This window comes from Talpa occidentalis, unplaced genomic scaffold (assembly GCF_014898055.3).
Source record: "Talpa occidentalis isolate TD23 unplaced genomic scaffold, MPIMG_talOcc4v2.1 talOcc4.3, whole genome shotgun sequence".
In the NCBI taxonomy this organism is placed as follows: Eukaryota; Metazoa; Chordata; class Mammalia; order Eulipotyphla; family Talpidae; genus Talpa; species Talpa occidentalis.
Window position 1 is genome coordinate 32,340,656 of NW_023603184.1, and position 16,325 is coordinate 32,356,980.

At 54.1% G+C, this 16,325-nt stretch overlaps 2 protein-coding genes across 3 annotated transcripts in view; both read right to left on the reverse strand.

Moving 5' to 3' along the window:
• Positions 1-1,491: 1,491 nt before the first annotated feature.
• Positions 1,492-4,469, reverse strand: KCNJ11 (potassium inwardly rectifying channel subfamily J member 11). The gene has a single exon (XM_037521692.2). The coding sequence runs from the start codon at positions 4,260-4,262 to the stop codon at positions 3,090-3,092; it is 1,173 nt and encodes a 390-aa protein (XP_037377589.1). The 5' UTR covers positions 4,263-4,469; the 3' UTR covers positions 1,492-3,089.
• Positions 4,470-8,494: 4,025 nt separating this feature from the next.
• The window catches only part of ABCC8 (ATP binding cassette subfamily C member 8), a 72,119-nt gene continuing 64,288 nt past the window's right edge, over positions 8,495-16,325 (reverse strand). For both annotated transcript variants that reach the window (XM_037522723.2, XM_037522722.2), the window contains exons 30-39: positions 14,043-14,145; positions 13,380-13,493; positions 12,625-12,745; positions 12,377-12,507; positions 11,485-11,563; positions 11,189-11,297; positions 10,711-10,814; positions 9,828-9,961; positions 9,284-9,346; positions 8,495-8,737 (exon numbers count right to left, since the gene is read on the reverse strand). In XM_037522723.2, coding sequence (XP_037378620.1) covers positions 8,600-8,737; positions 9,284-9,346; positions 9,828-9,961; positions 10,711-10,814; positions 11,189-11,297; positions 11,485-11,563; positions 12,377-12,507; positions 12,625-12,745; positions 13,380-13,493; positions 14,043-14,145 — 1,096 coding nt within the window. In that variant the 3' untranslated portion in view covers positions 8,495-8,599. The remainder of the gene's footprint in view (positions 8,738-9,283; positions 9,347-9,827; positions 9,962-10,710; positions 10,815-11,188; positions 11,298-11,484; positions 11,564-12,376; positions 12,508-12,624; positions 12,746-13,379; positions 13,494-14,042; positions 14,146-16,325) is intronic.

Genomic DNA, 16,325 nt, shown 5'->3' on the forward strand with positions numbered 1-16,325 from the left:
TTGATGCTGTTTCCTCATGTGCAAACAGCACCAACACAGGACCACAGGGAAATGAGACACTTCCTTCCCCTTCCCTCGGCTCCTAGAGGATAGCCTAGCTTGGACTGCTTTGTCTGCTTTCACAAGATGCCAGTGCTGCTGTCTCAGAAGAAGAAATCAGAAACAAAATTCTCATTGAAATCACTCCTGTGCTAAGTGGAGTTCAGAGGCACTTCCTTGTCTAATTTAGAGGCCAGTGCCTTAAAAAAGGGTGCGCCCAGATGGAGGGAGCACTATCAGTAGGCAGGAACATCCAAATCAATAAAGTCTTGGATGACCTGCTCCCTCCATGCATGTAATGTTACAGCTTCTCCCTGAGGGAATCTCTCTGAACCAAAGCCTAAGACTAGTAGCCCTGATTTTTTTGAACCAAGTAGGTCTTCTCTGTGGCCAGCAGGTGGCACTGAGTCCTCAGTCTTGCTTGTTTACTGTCACCAGCTGCCTAAAGTGCATAAAGGGACGGAGAGAAGGAAGGTTGACTCTGTAAGGCTATTTGAGATGCTGCCAAGGGGCTTCTCATTAATAAGTCTGCTTTAAAAGGATAGACACTACCTTGGCCTAAAGGAAAGCCATGCTGGGTCCCATCAATTGCCCCCAGAACTCTGGGCTGCTTATCTCTTTTTCCTCTAAACCAGAAGTAGGTCAGCTCAATAAGGAAGAGAACAACAGCAGTAACCCTGGGTTGTCCCATACAACATTCATTCATTCATTCATCCATTCATTCATCCATCCAGCCATCCATCCATTCATTCATTCAGCACTTGGTGCCAGGCACATGTGAATCGACACAGCCTCCGACTATAAGGAGCCATGGACTTGGGAGACAGACCCAGGAACATAGGCAAAAGTAGAATACCCACAAACAGAGTAATGGAGGGACCGTTTCTTTCCAGAGGAATCAGGGAAGACTTCAAGGAGGCATCATTTAGCCTGGACTTAAATGGATTTCAACAAAGATGAGGTCTGGGCAGTCCAGGCAAAGGGAATAACATAAGCAAAAGCCTGGAGGCAGAAAGGTCAATGATATATGTAATGAGGGGATAGTGAGGCAGCCAGGGGTATGGTGAATGCAGGTGCGCTGGCAAGAGAACAATGATGTCAAAGACTGGAAAGTGAGCAAAGCCTGAAATGGCTGGCTGTGGGGTTTAATTTCAACTGGTGGTGATGGAAACAACTGAAGGCAATTGACATGGGGGGAATGACTACCATCTTATTGGGGGAGGCAGGGAGGATGGTTCCATGGCAGATGGACTTCGGTGGGGGGAGAGATGGAGACAAGAAGACCAGATAACATGTTGCCACAGCCCCTGTCGTCAGGATCTGAGCTGGGAGGGAGAACTGGGTAGGAAACATGACCAGGCAAAGAAAGTCATCACTGGGAAAATACAACAGCACCTTCTCTCATATCATTCACTTGATCAGTTGTCTCATCATGTCTGATTGAGCAGCAATCACAATAGTTAATATTTATTGAACACTTATTATGTACCAGGCACTTAAGCATTTTACATGTTTTTCAGGTACTCCCACAACAACTTTATGAGGTAGGTACTATGAGTATCCCCATTTTATAGATGAGGCAACTGAGGCACAGAGAGGTTGTTACTTAACCAAGACCTTAGAGCTACAGCCAGGATTTGAACTCAGACAGGTGGCTTGAGAGCTTACATGCTGCCAATACACATATGCACAGGGCTTCCCCATCTCTCGCCCTCAGCATCCCAGCCTTCCAGCAGATCCCTGGGAATGAAGGTAAGCCTGGTGGGTGTCCAAAGAGTGAGACAGCCAGAGAGACTGGCAGGGCTGGGCTACCTGACACAGAAGGGGAAATTCTTCCTGTATTGGGGGAAGAGGACCAACCCCAGGTTCCTTTCCTGGCCCCTCTGCTAGGGTCTAGGGCACCTTTGCATCCCTGCTCTCTGTCCACCAGCGCCCTCCCTGCCTCCCCCAGGAAGAACAGCCCAGAGTTTAGGTCACGAAGGGGCTTTATTGACAACAGAGAAGGCAGAATTCTGGGCAAGTACACATAGCACTGCTCTAAGAGTCCAGGCCTGGAGTCGTCCATCAGGGCGAAGGGCCTCTAGCTCAGGAACCTCAGTCACCCCCACCTGAGTTTTCCAACATCCTTTCTAGCAACCCAATGACCCTCCATGGCTACCCTCTGGACAAAGTGAGTGGCAGCCACTGGTGAGGAGGTGTGATGGGCCCAGGATGCCCTCTCCTCGGCCTCTTTCTGCTTGGCATGCCAGTGCCTGCCCCAGCCTCCCAGGGCAGTGGACAGCATGGAAGAGGCAGTCACGGCAGCCGCAGCCCACAGAGCCCTCACCATAGAAGCCTTGGCATTGGGGTAAGTGTCAGGGGCCTGACACAGGGCCCATCCCCTCTTTCCTGTGGTTGAGCAATGCTCAGCCAAGCCAAGTCTCCTCACACCATTTCCTCATGGCCTGAGTCTGCCCTTCAGAGGGTAGCCCTGCCAGCCTCAGCTTGCTCCTGTCTTTGTAGGTGCCACACTTTCAATTTTCCAGCTGAAATGTGCGCCCTCACTGACGGCCCTCCCCAGCTGGCTGGACAACCATTTAGCCCATCACTTTTTCAGAGACTGAGGTGGTCAGGGGCTGACCATAGGCATCTCTTCAGGCCACAGAAACATAGCAGCAAGCCATCAATGTGGGGACTGTTCTTCCCCAGTCACCTGCCCAGCCATGGCCAGTTGAGCACAGAGGCCCAGGACTAGCTGAAGACCCAGCTTTAGAGCTGGACAACTTCCTCTAGCCTGGGACAGCAGGAGAGGGATGAGCTAGTTTTGCTAGGGCTGGGAGGAGCAGGGACAAAAATAACCCAGAACAGGCTCCTGTTGAGGCCAGAAATAGCGTAGTGACAAGTGCCTTGTAACACCCTGGGTGAGCAGTAGTGGGGGAGACTGAGCTGAGGAGGCCCAGCCTCACACCAGGGCCTGGCCTGGCTAAGGGGCCCACAGCAGGTCCACTCTACATACCATGCCACACTGACTGTGTGCATACATGCAGAGGACGGGGGTAAGGGGCTGTGGCTCAGGATAGGGAGTCTGGAGAGATGCTAAACTTGGGCCTGGCTTTGGCTACAGCCACGCTGCGCTTGCGCAGGGGCCCACGGGCCGAAGCCAGGGTCAGGGCATCCAGCAGGCTGCGGTCCTCATCAAGTTGGCGGGCGGTGCAGAGTGGTGTGGGCACTTTGACGGTGTTGCCAAACTTGGAGTAGTCCACCGAGTAGCGGCCATCCTCCTCGGCCACAATGGGTACAAAGCGCTGGCCCCACAGGATCTCATCCGCCAGGTAGGAGGTGCGGGCTTGGGTGGTGATGCCCGTGGTTTCCACCACGCCTTCCAGGATGACGATGATCTCCAGATCCTGATGATGGTGCAGGTCGCTGGGTGCCAGGTCGTAGAGCGGGCTGTTGGAGTCAATAACGTGGTAGATGATCAGGGGTGCCACCAGGAAGATGCTGTTGCCACCCACGCCATTCTCCATGGGGATGTCCACCTGGTGGAGGGGCACCACCTCGCCCTCAGGGCTGGTGGTCTTGCGCACCACCTGCATGTGGATGGTGGCGCTGATGATCATGCTTTTGCGGAGGTCTCCCACCCGGAGCATAAAGCAGAGGCGGCCTTGGCGCAAGGCGATGACTGCGTGCTTGCTGAAGATGAGGGTCTCTGCCCGCCGGTGGGCCTGCGCAGTCTTCATGAAGATGCAGCCCAGCATGATGGCATTGATCATGAGTCCCACGATGTTCTGCACAATGAGGATGAGGATGGCCAGCGGACACTCCTCAGTCACCATGCGCCCCCCAAAACCAATAGTCACCTGGACCTCAATGGAGAAAAGGAAGGCAGATGAAAAAGAGTGGATGTTGGTGACGCAGGCCACCTCCGTGCTCTCATGGGAGGCCAGGTCTCCGTGGGCGAAGGCGATGAGCCACCAGACCATGGCGAAGAGCAGCCAGCTGCACAGGAAGGACATGGTGAAGATGAGCAGCGTGTGAGGCCACTTGAGGTCCACCAGCGTGGTGAACACGTCCTGCAGGAAGCGGCCCTGCTCGCGGATGTTCTTGTGCGCAACGTTGCAGTTCCCGTTCTTGGACACAAAGCGGGCCCTCCGCTCGCGGGCGCGATACCGGGGTTCGGCAGGGTCCTCTGCCAGCCGCGTTAGCACATACTCCTCGGGAATGATGCCCTTTCGGGACAGCATGGCTCCAGCCACCAGCAGGGAGAGGCTTCCCCCATGTGGGGGGGCACTCCTGCCTGAACCGAGGGACTCGCTGTGGGGTGCCTCCCTGGACACCCTTCAACGCTGGTACCACCCTCAGTCTGTGCTGGTCTCACTTCTCAGATGCCTCCCCAAGCATCCTCACCTCCCCACCTGGCCCCTGCTTCAGATCTTTATACCAGCCTCACACCTGGGCCCACCTGCCCATGCCTAGTGCGCGTTCCTTCCCACCCTGCCTGCTGCCCTCCTGACCCTGGACCCCAGCTCAAGTCTCTTCACTCCTGAGCACTCTGGGCTCAGGATAAAGATCCTTTATCCCCACCCAGCCTCCTTCTCAACCCACCTCTCGCATCTAGGAAGGTCACACCTCTGGATCTTACCAACTGGCCAGACCTCACACAACCCCCGCCTCACCCATTTCTGGTCCCGGACAGCCTTCAAGCTCCAGTTTCGGACTCTGACCGCCCCTTGTCTCCTCTCCAAGTGTGCCCCCCTCTCCTACCCCACGCCCCTGGCAGCGCTCTGGCAGCTCCTCGGCTCCCCCTCAGCTCGGGTGCTCTGTGTCTCCCGGGTACTCTGCGCCCTCCAGTCACTCGCTGCCCCACCCGGCTCCACTCCGGACCCCTCTCCCCGGCGCGACCCGGCCGCTCACTCCAGGGGCGGCCTCCCGGCTCCCAGCCGGCCGCACGCTCGCCCGCGCCCGACCCCGCCCGCGCGTCCCCGGGGCACCTGCTCCTGCTCCTCAAGCCGCAGCCGGCGCCTCCCCGCCCCCTCCTGCTGCCGGGCGGTGCTTCGGCCAGTGCATCCGACTGTTGGTCAGCGGAGACCGACTGGGGCTAGGTGGGGGTGGAGGGCTGAGGGCGCGGGCGGGGGTGCAGGAGTGGGGTGCGAGCCGGGGCCACCAGAGGGAGCCCGACCCGTTCCCGAGCAGGAGGCGGGGCGGGCCCAGCCGCAAGCCCCGCCCGTCGCCTTTCGCCTCCCTGCTCTGCTGCTCGGGACTCGCAGTCTGGCCTTGGGGGGTTGCTCAACCGATGGACAGAAAGAGCTTCTTCCCGCCCACGTTCTTTGAAACTGGGGTGGGGAGTGGAGGGAATCGTGACTCGCCCTTCCAGACTGGGGATCGTCTCCCCTTTCTTCCCCTCCCCCAACCCCCCATCATCTACCATCCTCACTTAGGTGGATGCCCGCCTCTCTGCAGCGCTGGGCTTTGCAGGTACCAGGGAAAGGAGACATGAGGGGCTGCGCCACCAGCCCGGTGACGGGGAGTAGGTGGCTGGAGGATTTCTCAGCCTCCCTTCCTCTTTGGGAAAGCTCTTAATCTTTTCTGAGTCATGGGTCCTTTGAGAACCTGATGAAAGCCACGATTTCCTCCCGAGGGGACAGTACATTAGTAGGTGTGGGAATGCTAACACCCACTCTGGGGTAATGGACACAGCAACCTGGGCGGCTGAATCTTCTCAGTCATGACGCTGTCCCCTCCAACCTCATCCCCACATTTTAAAGATAGTTTGAGCTACTGGCTCTTGCTTTAGTCCTCTGGATTTCTTCTACCTTATGTAATGGGAGGCACCTGGATCTGATGGCTGTATTCCGGCAGGCATGGGCACTCGGGGAGCCTAAACTCTTGACCTCCAACTTGAGTGGTGTTTCTAATTCAACTGTCAACCTAAGGTTGCCCTGGGGCTCCCCAGTGCTCAGCTGGGAGAGTAAACATGCTAGGTCTCTGTTGTTGGGGTAGTCGTGGCTCCAACCCCGCTCTGGTGCTCAGACCCTTTGGAGAAACCTCTGAGTCCTGTGTGTCCATTGGTTGGAGCTGGGGCTTGAGGCAGGGGCTGGAAAGATAAGGACAGGGGGATGTGGGCCACAATAGGGCAGGGGATGACCTTCATATTGAGTTTTCTCCTTTCTCTCCCATACTATCTGCAGGCAGAGTGAACACGGCTACTCAGGGTAAGCGTGATCTTGGGTCATATTAACAGAGGTGTAGTTCCTAGGGAAGGGAGGGAGAACAGGATGAGCAAAGTGGGGAGCTCATGGAAACAGAATTACATAGGAAACTTGAGAAGTAACTGCAGCTGTTCAGTCATCAGAAAAGAAGTCTTGAGGGCCCAGGAATTTGGGGCACTATTGCAGAAAGCCTTGGGATCAAAGGAAGATGGATTAGTTTTGTGTAGCCCAATGTGTAGATCCTGGACACTGAGTGGGACAGAGGCAGACTTTGATCTCACATATGTAAAACTCAATTCTAATAACCAGAGATGACCCACATCCAAGGGGGCAACCAAGTTGAAGTTGGCAGACCATCAGGGATGCTTTGGAGGGTTTGGACTTGGATGACCCTGCCCTGCTCCTGCTCCTACCCTTCAGTCCCTTAGAAAGTGGTAGGCATGAAGGGATGGGAATCCCTTTTTCCTTCCCAGGCTCAGCTCCTGGGTCCCCAGAGGCATCTCAGCTGGAAAGCCTAGACCCTGCTCTCATTGTGGTCTTGAGTCTCAGCTATTCACGACTCTACCCTTTCCAGAACGAGTCTCTATCCAAAGAACTCAACTTCCTGCTCTCTTCCCTCCTGCACCACCTCATCTCCCCTGAACCTTGCACTTTTCAAGTCCCTTTCTCACTGGAAAAACTCTTCACTTTCCTTTTGGTCATAGGCTTGTCCCAAGCTCCTCATCCTGGCATTCAAAGATCCCTAGTCTCATGCCCTCCTCCTCCTGTCCCCCATGGGCCCTCTTCTTCTAGCCCTGCCTATCCAATTCCTATCCAATTCCTATTCCTTGCTCAACTCAAGTCCTGCTTCTCTTAGACAGCCTGCTAGGCCTCTCTCTTCTTGAGCTCCTCTGCTCTGGAGCATCCAGAAGGGTATGTGCTGGGGCTCTCTTCAATGACTGGTGGGTTTTCCCTACAATGTACGGTTCTGACCCCCTCACAATCAAGCAAGACTCCTGGTCTGCATCCCAGAGCTTGGAACTGTAGGCAACATGTCAATGATAATGAAACAATACGTAAGTGAGCTCGTGCCAAGCATTTCTTGGCTGAGGCAGATGGAGCCCAAGGACAGCTGTTTCAGTCTCCCCAGTGTCCAGGCTCCGGCATGTCCCAGCCACTACCTGCTTGACTTGTGGTATATGCGTTGTGCTTTCCCTCAGAAGGACCACCCTTCTCCCACTTCTGAATTCCCCACTTGGAGGGTGGAGCTGGAACATGTCATTCAGGTCTAGCTAGTCAATATATTCGAGTCCACCAACCAGGGATTAGCTGGATTGGGGATGTCACGCAAGCTGGTCCATTGAGATTTATTCCCAATATTTTTGCTGGAATTATTGGGAAAGAGCATCTTTTTCCCCCCAGAGGAATAGGATACAAACTGGAGGTGCTAGTGGCCACTTCTCATCCTGTCACTGGGGAGGGAGAGGAAGAGGAAACCCAGAAATGGAGATACCTCCTGATGTCAAACACCTGCATCCAGGCTTGCAGTAAGGTAGCTCCTGATCTTCTCAGTCATATGTGACAAACTCCAACTTTTGTGTAAGCCACTATGAGTTGGGTCCTGTCATTTGTAATGGAAATAGTGTTAATCCAGGATATCTAAGGTCCCACAATTCTAGTCCAAGAATTACAGTGAGAAGAAAGGGGGCCAAGTTCTATGCAGATCTGCTGTCTGATCTGATGATATAATTATAAAGCTGCTGTAACTTGGGTACGCACTGAATTCATATATGTTGAAGACATAAATCATGTGCTGAGAACCTCTGCCCCCAACAATGAGATGATAGTTGGAGATAAACCTCATGAAAAGGCACTTAGGTTAAATGAGGTGACAGGAGTGGGGCCCTAATCCAATGTGCCTGGTATCCTGATAAAGAAGAGACACCAGGGATATATGCGCACATAGGAAAGGCCACATGAGGACACAGCTGCAGGCAGCTGTCTGCAACCAAGGAGAATGGCCTTAGGAGAAACCAAGCCTCTAACATCCTGATCTTGGATTTTCAGCCTCCAGAACTGTCAGAAATAAATTTCTGTTGGTTAAGTCACCCAGTCTGTGATGCGTTATTATGGCAGCCTAGGGGACTAACACACCCCTGCTCCTCAGATGAGGACGCATACTGCCCACGCTCACATGACTTGGTCAGGTCTGCCTGATGCCCAGGTCAGGCTTTCCCCACAGAACCCACAGTCCACCCTGCCCTGACCCCTGGACTCCAGGCCTCTGATAGGAAATAATCAATCTCTTTATTTACAAGTGATTTACAGTTAGAAAACCCAGGTGGGGGGTGGGGGTGGGTGGGACATGGGCTGGCACTTGGGCGCTTGGCAGGTCACTTGTCTGCACGAACGAAGGAGGCGAAGACGCTGTCCTTGCGGCTGAGCAGCTTCTCTGGCTTGTCAAACTCCAGGATGGCACCGCGCTTCAGGACAATCACCAGGTCGGCACTGAGGATGGTGTGCACGCGGTGCTGGGGGTGCAGGAGGGGCCCGTTCAGGGAGGTGGGGGAAGAAGCGGGCAGCTGAAAGCACCCCTACTGAAACTGGAGGAGGGGCATGTGGCCAAAACATCCTGTCTCTGGGAAGGGGACTGACCTCTCCTGGGGTGGGTGTGACTCCAAGACTTCTAGCCACTAATGTCACCCTCTATCCTCAACAAATCCCAGCCCTGCCCTCACCTCCAGGCTTCAGGACTCAGAGAGCCTCCCATGCTCCCTATCCCCTACTTCCTAAGGAGGAACACCCTTATCCTAGCTCAGGAGACTTTGGGACAGGGCAGACCATGGAAACTGAAGAATGAGAGGAGAGGTCTAAGGTGTAGATACAAAGCCCCCAGGTCCCAAATCCTGCAATCTAGGATCCCCGCAAGCCCTCCAGACCCCTTGCCCTGTACTGCTCCAGGGTCCTCTCTTGATAACCCAGACCAGGTGAGCTCAGGAGCTGGAAGTAATGACAGCTTCAGGAGCCAGACTGCTCTCCGGTTGTCCGCCCCCCCAACCCACTCACGGGCCCCTTACCGCGATGGTAACCACAGTGCGGTCTGCGAAGGCCGTCATCACCACCTTCTGGAGGATGTTCTCCTGCCAGGTTGGAGCATCAGCTATTGGTTCACCTGCCCAGTGGATGGGGTCTGGCCTTGCTTCAGGGGTCAGGCCCAGGTTTGGGGTACAGCTCCCATGTGACCCCAACCCTAACCCCCTCCCCTCCCCTCTGTCTGGCTCTAACCCCCAGAGGACAAATCAGGTCCCCAGAACTCAGAGACTAGACTTAGCCTGTTGGGAGCTCAGCCCTGTGCACACACACACATAGTGGGGGGTGTGTGTGGGAGGGATGTGCTGTGTGGCAGTGAGGTGTGAAGTCTGTGGGTCTCTGTATGGCTTGTGTGCATGTATTAGCAATGTGCCCTAAGACTAGCTGGAGTCAGGGACCTCCAGCCCTTTATTTTTTTGCTATAAAAGGCCCTCGACATTAAAGGCAACTTGAGTTTGTGCAAACTTCTTCCTAATACCCCATGAAAACCCTCTCCAAGAACCCCACCCCTCGGATGTGCCCAGGACCAACCGTGGCCATGTCAATGGAAGCTGTGGCCTCATCCATGATGAAGATGCTGGTCTTCCTCACAAAGGCCCGAGCCAGGCAGAACAGCTGTCTCTGGCCCTGGCTGAAATTCTCCCCACCTTCTGTGATGATGGCATCTGAAACCAGACCCAGGGAAGGCGAGCAAGGAGGGTTAACACTGTGTTACCAGTGGAATAGATGGTGTAGCTCAGGGGATGTGTGTACAGGGGAAATACGTGGGTGTGTGTCCTGAGTACAGGACTGGGCAGGGTTCAGCACCTCACACAACTGTGTGGATTATAACGAGACGAGCCCCCCCTGGGAGGGTGCGCTGCTGTGATGCTGCGCAGTTCTGAGGGGGTATTTATGTGCGGCATGTGTGTGGACCTTGGTGGGGTAATTCTCTGAAAAGAGGGTGTGCCATTCCTGGCTTCAGGGGTTGCCGCAAGTTCTCCAAAGCTCTGGTCCCCGGGGTGGGGCAGAATGCTTTCCAGTAGCCTTGAAGAGTGACAGGTGCTGTGAGTTCCCGTTCTGTCCTTCCCTTCCTGGGGGGTGGACGGGTGGAGGATGCACCAACCAAGTAGGTTGTTGAGAAAGGGCAGAGTTGCACCATGGGACCAGGATCTTGTGAGTTCTGTCTCACAGTGACCTCCCCACCCACTCTACCCTGCAGGAGGGACCAGCTGTGTGACCTCGGATAAATCATTTGACCTCTCTGAGTTTCTGTATGGTGAAAGGTAGGACCTCTCACCAAATGGTTTCTAGGGGCCTGCCAGACCCAGCCTCCAAAATCTGGACACACCTAAGATATGGATGTGAGTTTCCCTCCACAGCTCTCACAGGCATCTGCAAGTGCCTGACTGGCTGCTCAGCCAGGAGTAGTTACCCAGACCTCCTGGCAGCGCCTTCACCACCAGCTTCAGCTGGGCTATCTCCAGAGCCTCCCACAGTGTGCTATCAGAGCACTTCTTCTCCGGGTCCAGGTTAAATCTGGAGGGGACACAGAAAGACCCTTTAGGGAGGGAAGCAGAGTCCTGACTATCCAGGGGAGTCACAGAGGGAGAGGCTGGTGAAGGGAGCAGTGAGTGAGAACTGCCTGACTGGGTGACGGCACCAAGGCAGTGGCATCCCAGATCTGAAGTTTGGGGTACCCCTACCAGTACCTGTGCAGACCTAACAGGAAAGAGAAGGCATGAAGATAGAGCTCTGGGGGACCAGAGCCAGTTCGTAGCACCAAAGCCTGACCAGGGCTGCTAGCCCAGGGAGGTGGGTACCCAGCTGAGCGCTCTGGCTGTATCCACTCCTTCTCTGTGCTCCAGATCTGGTGGAGCTGAGCCAGCCTGGGCCTGGGGTGGGAGGCTCACCGGATGGTGCCGCTGAAGAGGACAGGATCCTGCAGGATGATGGAGAGGCGAGAGCGCAGGGTATGCAGCGGCAGTTTGGCGATGTCAATGCCATCAATGATGATGCGCCCTGCATGGGGAGGATGACACAGGTGGGGCACACCTGGGGGATGGTGGTGCTGGAACAATCTAACCTCATATGTTAACCCCAAGGAGGATATATGGGGAGGCAGTGACGGCTGGGCCTCCTGTGATGTCTACCATATCACAGGACAGGCGGCTGCGGGAACATGGAGCCTACCCACCACACTGCTCACCTTCGAACATGTCTACCATGCGGAAGAAGGCGAGCGAGAAGGAGGATTTTCCACTGCCTGTGCGGCCACAGATCCCGATCTAGAAAGAGACGAGCAGGTATACTGTGGGGCATCTGGGGGCAGCCAGGAGCTAGGGTCTGTAGGAAGGTCACGGCAGGTCTTCTTCACCTGGTTTTCTGATCAGCTACTCTTTGGCTAGGGCTGGGCCCTGGATTTGGACTTGAACCCAGAGTGGGCTCCCATGGGGACTGACAAGCAAGTGCAGGGTGTAGTTGTCCACTTGTCTGGGCCTGGGTGTGGGTCTGGCCATGTGTGGTACTTGGCTGTAGGGCACTGGTGTGTCTTTATGTGAGTGGATGTGCAGAAAGGGGCAGAAGTGGCGGGGTGGGTGTGTAGGGAGGTATTTATGTGCCCCACCTGAAAATGGAGCCATCTCTGATCCCATCACTTGGGTACCAACAAAAATGATAATAAGGGACCAAAACAGAAAGAGCGATAGTGACAAAGGCAGAAGGAGAGGAACAGTGTCAGGGAGAGCTGAGGGGGCCTGAGGAGGGAATTAGAGATCAAAGTGCCTCCCCAGGACAAGGGCAGTCTTGTTTTCTGCTCCTAGGCCTCTTCTTTGAAGCTCAGGTGACAGCAGCCTGGCAGAGCCCTTGTGCATTTGTAGGGGATCCCTGACAAAGCCCCTCTAAGCCATAGGAGTCCAGGGTGACCTCCTTGGTGGGTGAGTGAAAACACAGGATGGGGGAGAGGGAGGAAGGGAGAGGCAGAATGAGCCTTGTCAGTGTGAGGGGACCAGGGCTGGGAGACTGGGGGGTCTGTGAATGGTCACTAGGCCTGGGGTGACTCTGGGAGGCTATTAGGCCCTGTGCCTTCCCTGTCCCCTGACCTTCTGTCCTGGGGAGATGAGGGCGTTGACATGCTTCAGCACCGGCTTCAGGGAGCTGTCGTAGCGCACGCTCAGGTTCTGGATCTGGATCTTCCCCTGGTCTGGCCAGTTCTTCGGGATCAGTGAAGGTGCTGGGGGCAGGTTGGGGGTCAGCTACCAGGTGCAGTCCACAGCTGATACCGAGGAGTGCCACCCTACCCTGGACCCTTTTCTGGTCCCCCTCAACCCAGTCCTCCTGTGCCCCTCACCCAGCAGACCCTCGTAGCTCTCCGCTTCAGTTTTCAGGAGCCCATGGATACGCTTCACAGCCCCTAGCTGGATCTCCATGTCTGCCAGGTTCCTCACCATCCAGTTGAGGTAGTTGGAGACCTGCATTTGGGGGAAGCCAGTTACAGACAGCCAGTGATCACTTGTCCTGCCCATAGCCACCAGGATGGCTCTTCTTTTTTCTTTTTTTGCATGGAAGAACTGGGATGTAGGCCAGAGGTGCAGGGGGTGAGAGGATTCACCAGGGACAGAGTGGGGAGCAGAACAGGCAGATTGACTGAAATACACTGCTGAGGGGAGCAGCAAGCGAGGCAGGAGAGGTCTACTGTGCCATATGTGGTTTATCTCCCTGGCCAGGGATCGAACTCAGGCCATAGCAGTGACAGTGCAGAGACTTAACCCCTAGGCCACCAGGAAGGCCCCAGGATGGCTTTTCTTATAGCCGAGAATGAGCCAGGGCCCATGTGCTTTCTACTGTCAACCAGTTGGCAGTTTGGAGTGGCTCTCCCAGGAGGCATAAAGTGCAGATTGCAATGAACATGGCTTCTCACCCACTCCTATCTAGGGCCTGAGTCCTAGATAAAGAGGCAGGGACTGCAGTCAATCCTCCTGCCCACATGTCCCCTCTGGCATCAAACTCAGAGTGCCTTGGGGTGAGTCTTAGGGGTATCTCAAGTCGGGAAGGTGCCCGGGAATTTTCCAAGTGCAGGCGTCTGAACCCTCCCCTGTCACTCACCATTAGAGCATAGGTGAGGCCTAGTCCCACGAGGCCGGCAGAGAGCTCCCCGTGCAGGGAGTTGGAGATGGAGGTCACGGCAGCGATGAGAACCACACATGCACCAATGTACTCCTAGGGAGGGAGGGGAGCTGGCCAGGGCCTTGGGGGCATTGGGGCCTCAGAACTCCCCAACCACCTCTCACCCTTGGGGCAGAAAGCAACTCAGCAGAGACTCCACCCCAGTCCCACATCTCACGTGCACATTGTCAGACACAGGAGGCCCATGACAGCTGGAGCTCCAAACCAGCACGTGTAGGGTTTGTGCCTCCTCACTCCCAGCCCCCTGCACACATCCGAACACGAATGCCTTATCTGCAGGCCCACATGAGCACACAACATAGGCGTCACATGACCCACTTCAGACACACTCATCACAGGAAAACACACACCCATTCTTGCTATCAGCACACATCTCGGACACATAAGTCCCTGCATGGATACAGGGACGAGGGGGCTCACCCGGCAGGACACCGGGAGGACCATCAAGCCTGGGAAAGTAGGAGGCTGGGGCTTACCCTGTGTGCGCACATGGTCTCTCCCCCCACCACTGGTTCATATTTGGCCTAAACCCCTCACACAACCCCTGTGTTGGGATCTAGGATGGGAGTAGGTGCCACTTACCATGCGGACTTCTAGCCATCTGTTCGCAGCCGTGAGGAAGAGAGAGGCGATGTTATTGGAGTCTGTGTATTCGAGGAGCTTCTGCTGGAATCGGACCTCGTACCTAGATGAGGGGAGTCTGAAGGAATGATCCTGGCCCATGTAGCCCCTGGAACTCCTTATAGACAGAGGTGCCCACATGGGCCTCACCAGCTTCCAGATAGTCCACCTCTGCAAACTTATGTATACCATTCCTCTCCGGAAAGCCCTCCCAGCAACTTTTTATTTATTCAAACCTGTCAAGAGTCCCACCTTCTTCAAACTCTTATTTTTATGACAAGACCCATTCTTCTGTCCAGTGCTTCCTCATTACAATAAAGGGCACCTCTGCCCACCTAGTTGCTCAGGCCAGAAACCCAGGAATCATCTGGATTCACAGCCAATCCCTCAGCATGTCCCCTTATTCCTACTTTCAAAATAACCCTTGCCTTTGCCTACTTCTCTTGCTTCCCGCCTACCACAGGCTCAATTGGACTACCGTACCAGCTTCTTCTAGGTCTACCTGCAGTTTCCCTCACATAGTAGCCAGCACCATCTTCACATAATAGCCAGCATCATCTTTCTAAATCATAAATTATATCCTCTCTTTCCCCTGCATAGGATATCAGTGACTTCCCATTGCTTTTAGGATAAAGAGCCATCTCCTTGCCAGAAGCCTGTGTGAGCCAGCTCTTGCCAACCTCATCAGGCTTCATCCAGGCCACAAATTCCCCTGGTCACTATAATGCAATATAGTGACAGTACTAATTCTTCCCTACCCTAGGGCCTTTGCATACGTTTTCTCTGCTTTTTACAAGGCTGATTCCTCTTGACCTTTAGGCCTTACTTCAAATGATATTCTTTACAGAGGCCTTTCCTTGCCTGCTGTTATCTATCTCTGCAGCCTCTTTATTTCATAACCTCTTTGCATATATTCATTTCTCTGTTTATGATCCACCTTCTTTATTAGACTGCAAACTCCATGGAGACCTTGTTTGTTTTGTTTGCCCATACATCCCTAGCATCTGGTACACTCAATAAATCTTTGTTGAAGGAATACATGAATGAATGGAGCCTCCTCTGACCATCTAAAGTAGATGGAATCTCTCTGTGTGAGGAACTCTGGAAGCTTCTTTTCCACCCGTGTCCTCATTACATCCTCCTGTGTTACCACACATAAGACTGGCCTCTTCTCTCTGAGGAGCTCTTTTGGGCTCTTGGCACCACCCTCTCTGGCCACCCCTTCAGACCTGGCTGGCTTAGGCCAGGCCTAGAGGAGGGGCAGGAACTTGTTTGATGATGAATGAAGATGAATTGTCTCAGCCCTAATCTCAGACATGACTGGGAGAATCAGCGGGACTCAGGACAGACCTTGTTGGGCATTTGCTCTGCTTTGGTTAATTCTGAGTCTAAACTATGTGTCTAAGGAAAGTGCATTAAGTCTCTGAGGTTTAAAAGAGCATGTGATTGCACAGCCACAGGGTGTGTGTGTGATGTTTCGGAGGTGAGATGGGATCCACACATTTACAGTGTAAGTGCGAGTTGAAGAGGTGCGTGTGTAAGAGCACGTGTGTGTGATGGGAGGGTCTGAGGGCTGTGTGACTATTGTGAGGGGTGGATGTGCATGGGGGTGCATGTGACCTGGGAGCTTCAGTGATAGGTGTGCAATAGTGAGGGTTTTGGAAAGAGCCCAGATTTGGGGCCATGCAGACCCAGGCTGAAGTATAAGCATTTTTATTTACTGTCTGTATGTCAGCGCTGAAACTCAGTTTCCTCATTGGTGAAATGGGGATAGTAATAGTTTAGTTCCTATGTAGACCTAACCTCTGAACTCAACACTGAGCCCAGTGCTGGGGACTCTTGAAACTTTTTTGGGAAAAGCAGGTCCTCCTGGAAAAATCAGTCAGATAGGACTGAGTCCCAAGGCCAGCACCAGCTCTTAGTGACCAACTCTGTGACCTCAGGTTGGTAACTCAGCCTTTCTGGGTGTCTTCGTCTGTACAACATGGCTACTTATTCCAACGCCACAGAACTTTTGTGAGGATTAAATGCAGTGATGCATGCACAGCACGTAGCATTGTGCTGTCCTGTGGTAATAGTGAATCAAGTGTTAGTTAGCTCTCAACAGGGTAGGCTTCTGGGCAAAAGCCAATGAATGAAACACAAGCAGGGATGATTAAAAAGTTCTCTCTGCAAATTTAAAAATCATCCACTGTGTGCGTGCAGGGTATTTAGGCCTTGGTGTGAAACAGCTCCTCTAGCTGA

Coding starts and splice junctions, on each gene's coding strand:
- KCNJ11 (XM_037521692.2), bottom strand. CDS start 4,262: ATGCTGTCCCGAAAGGGCATCATTCCCGAGGAGTATGTGCTAACGCGG.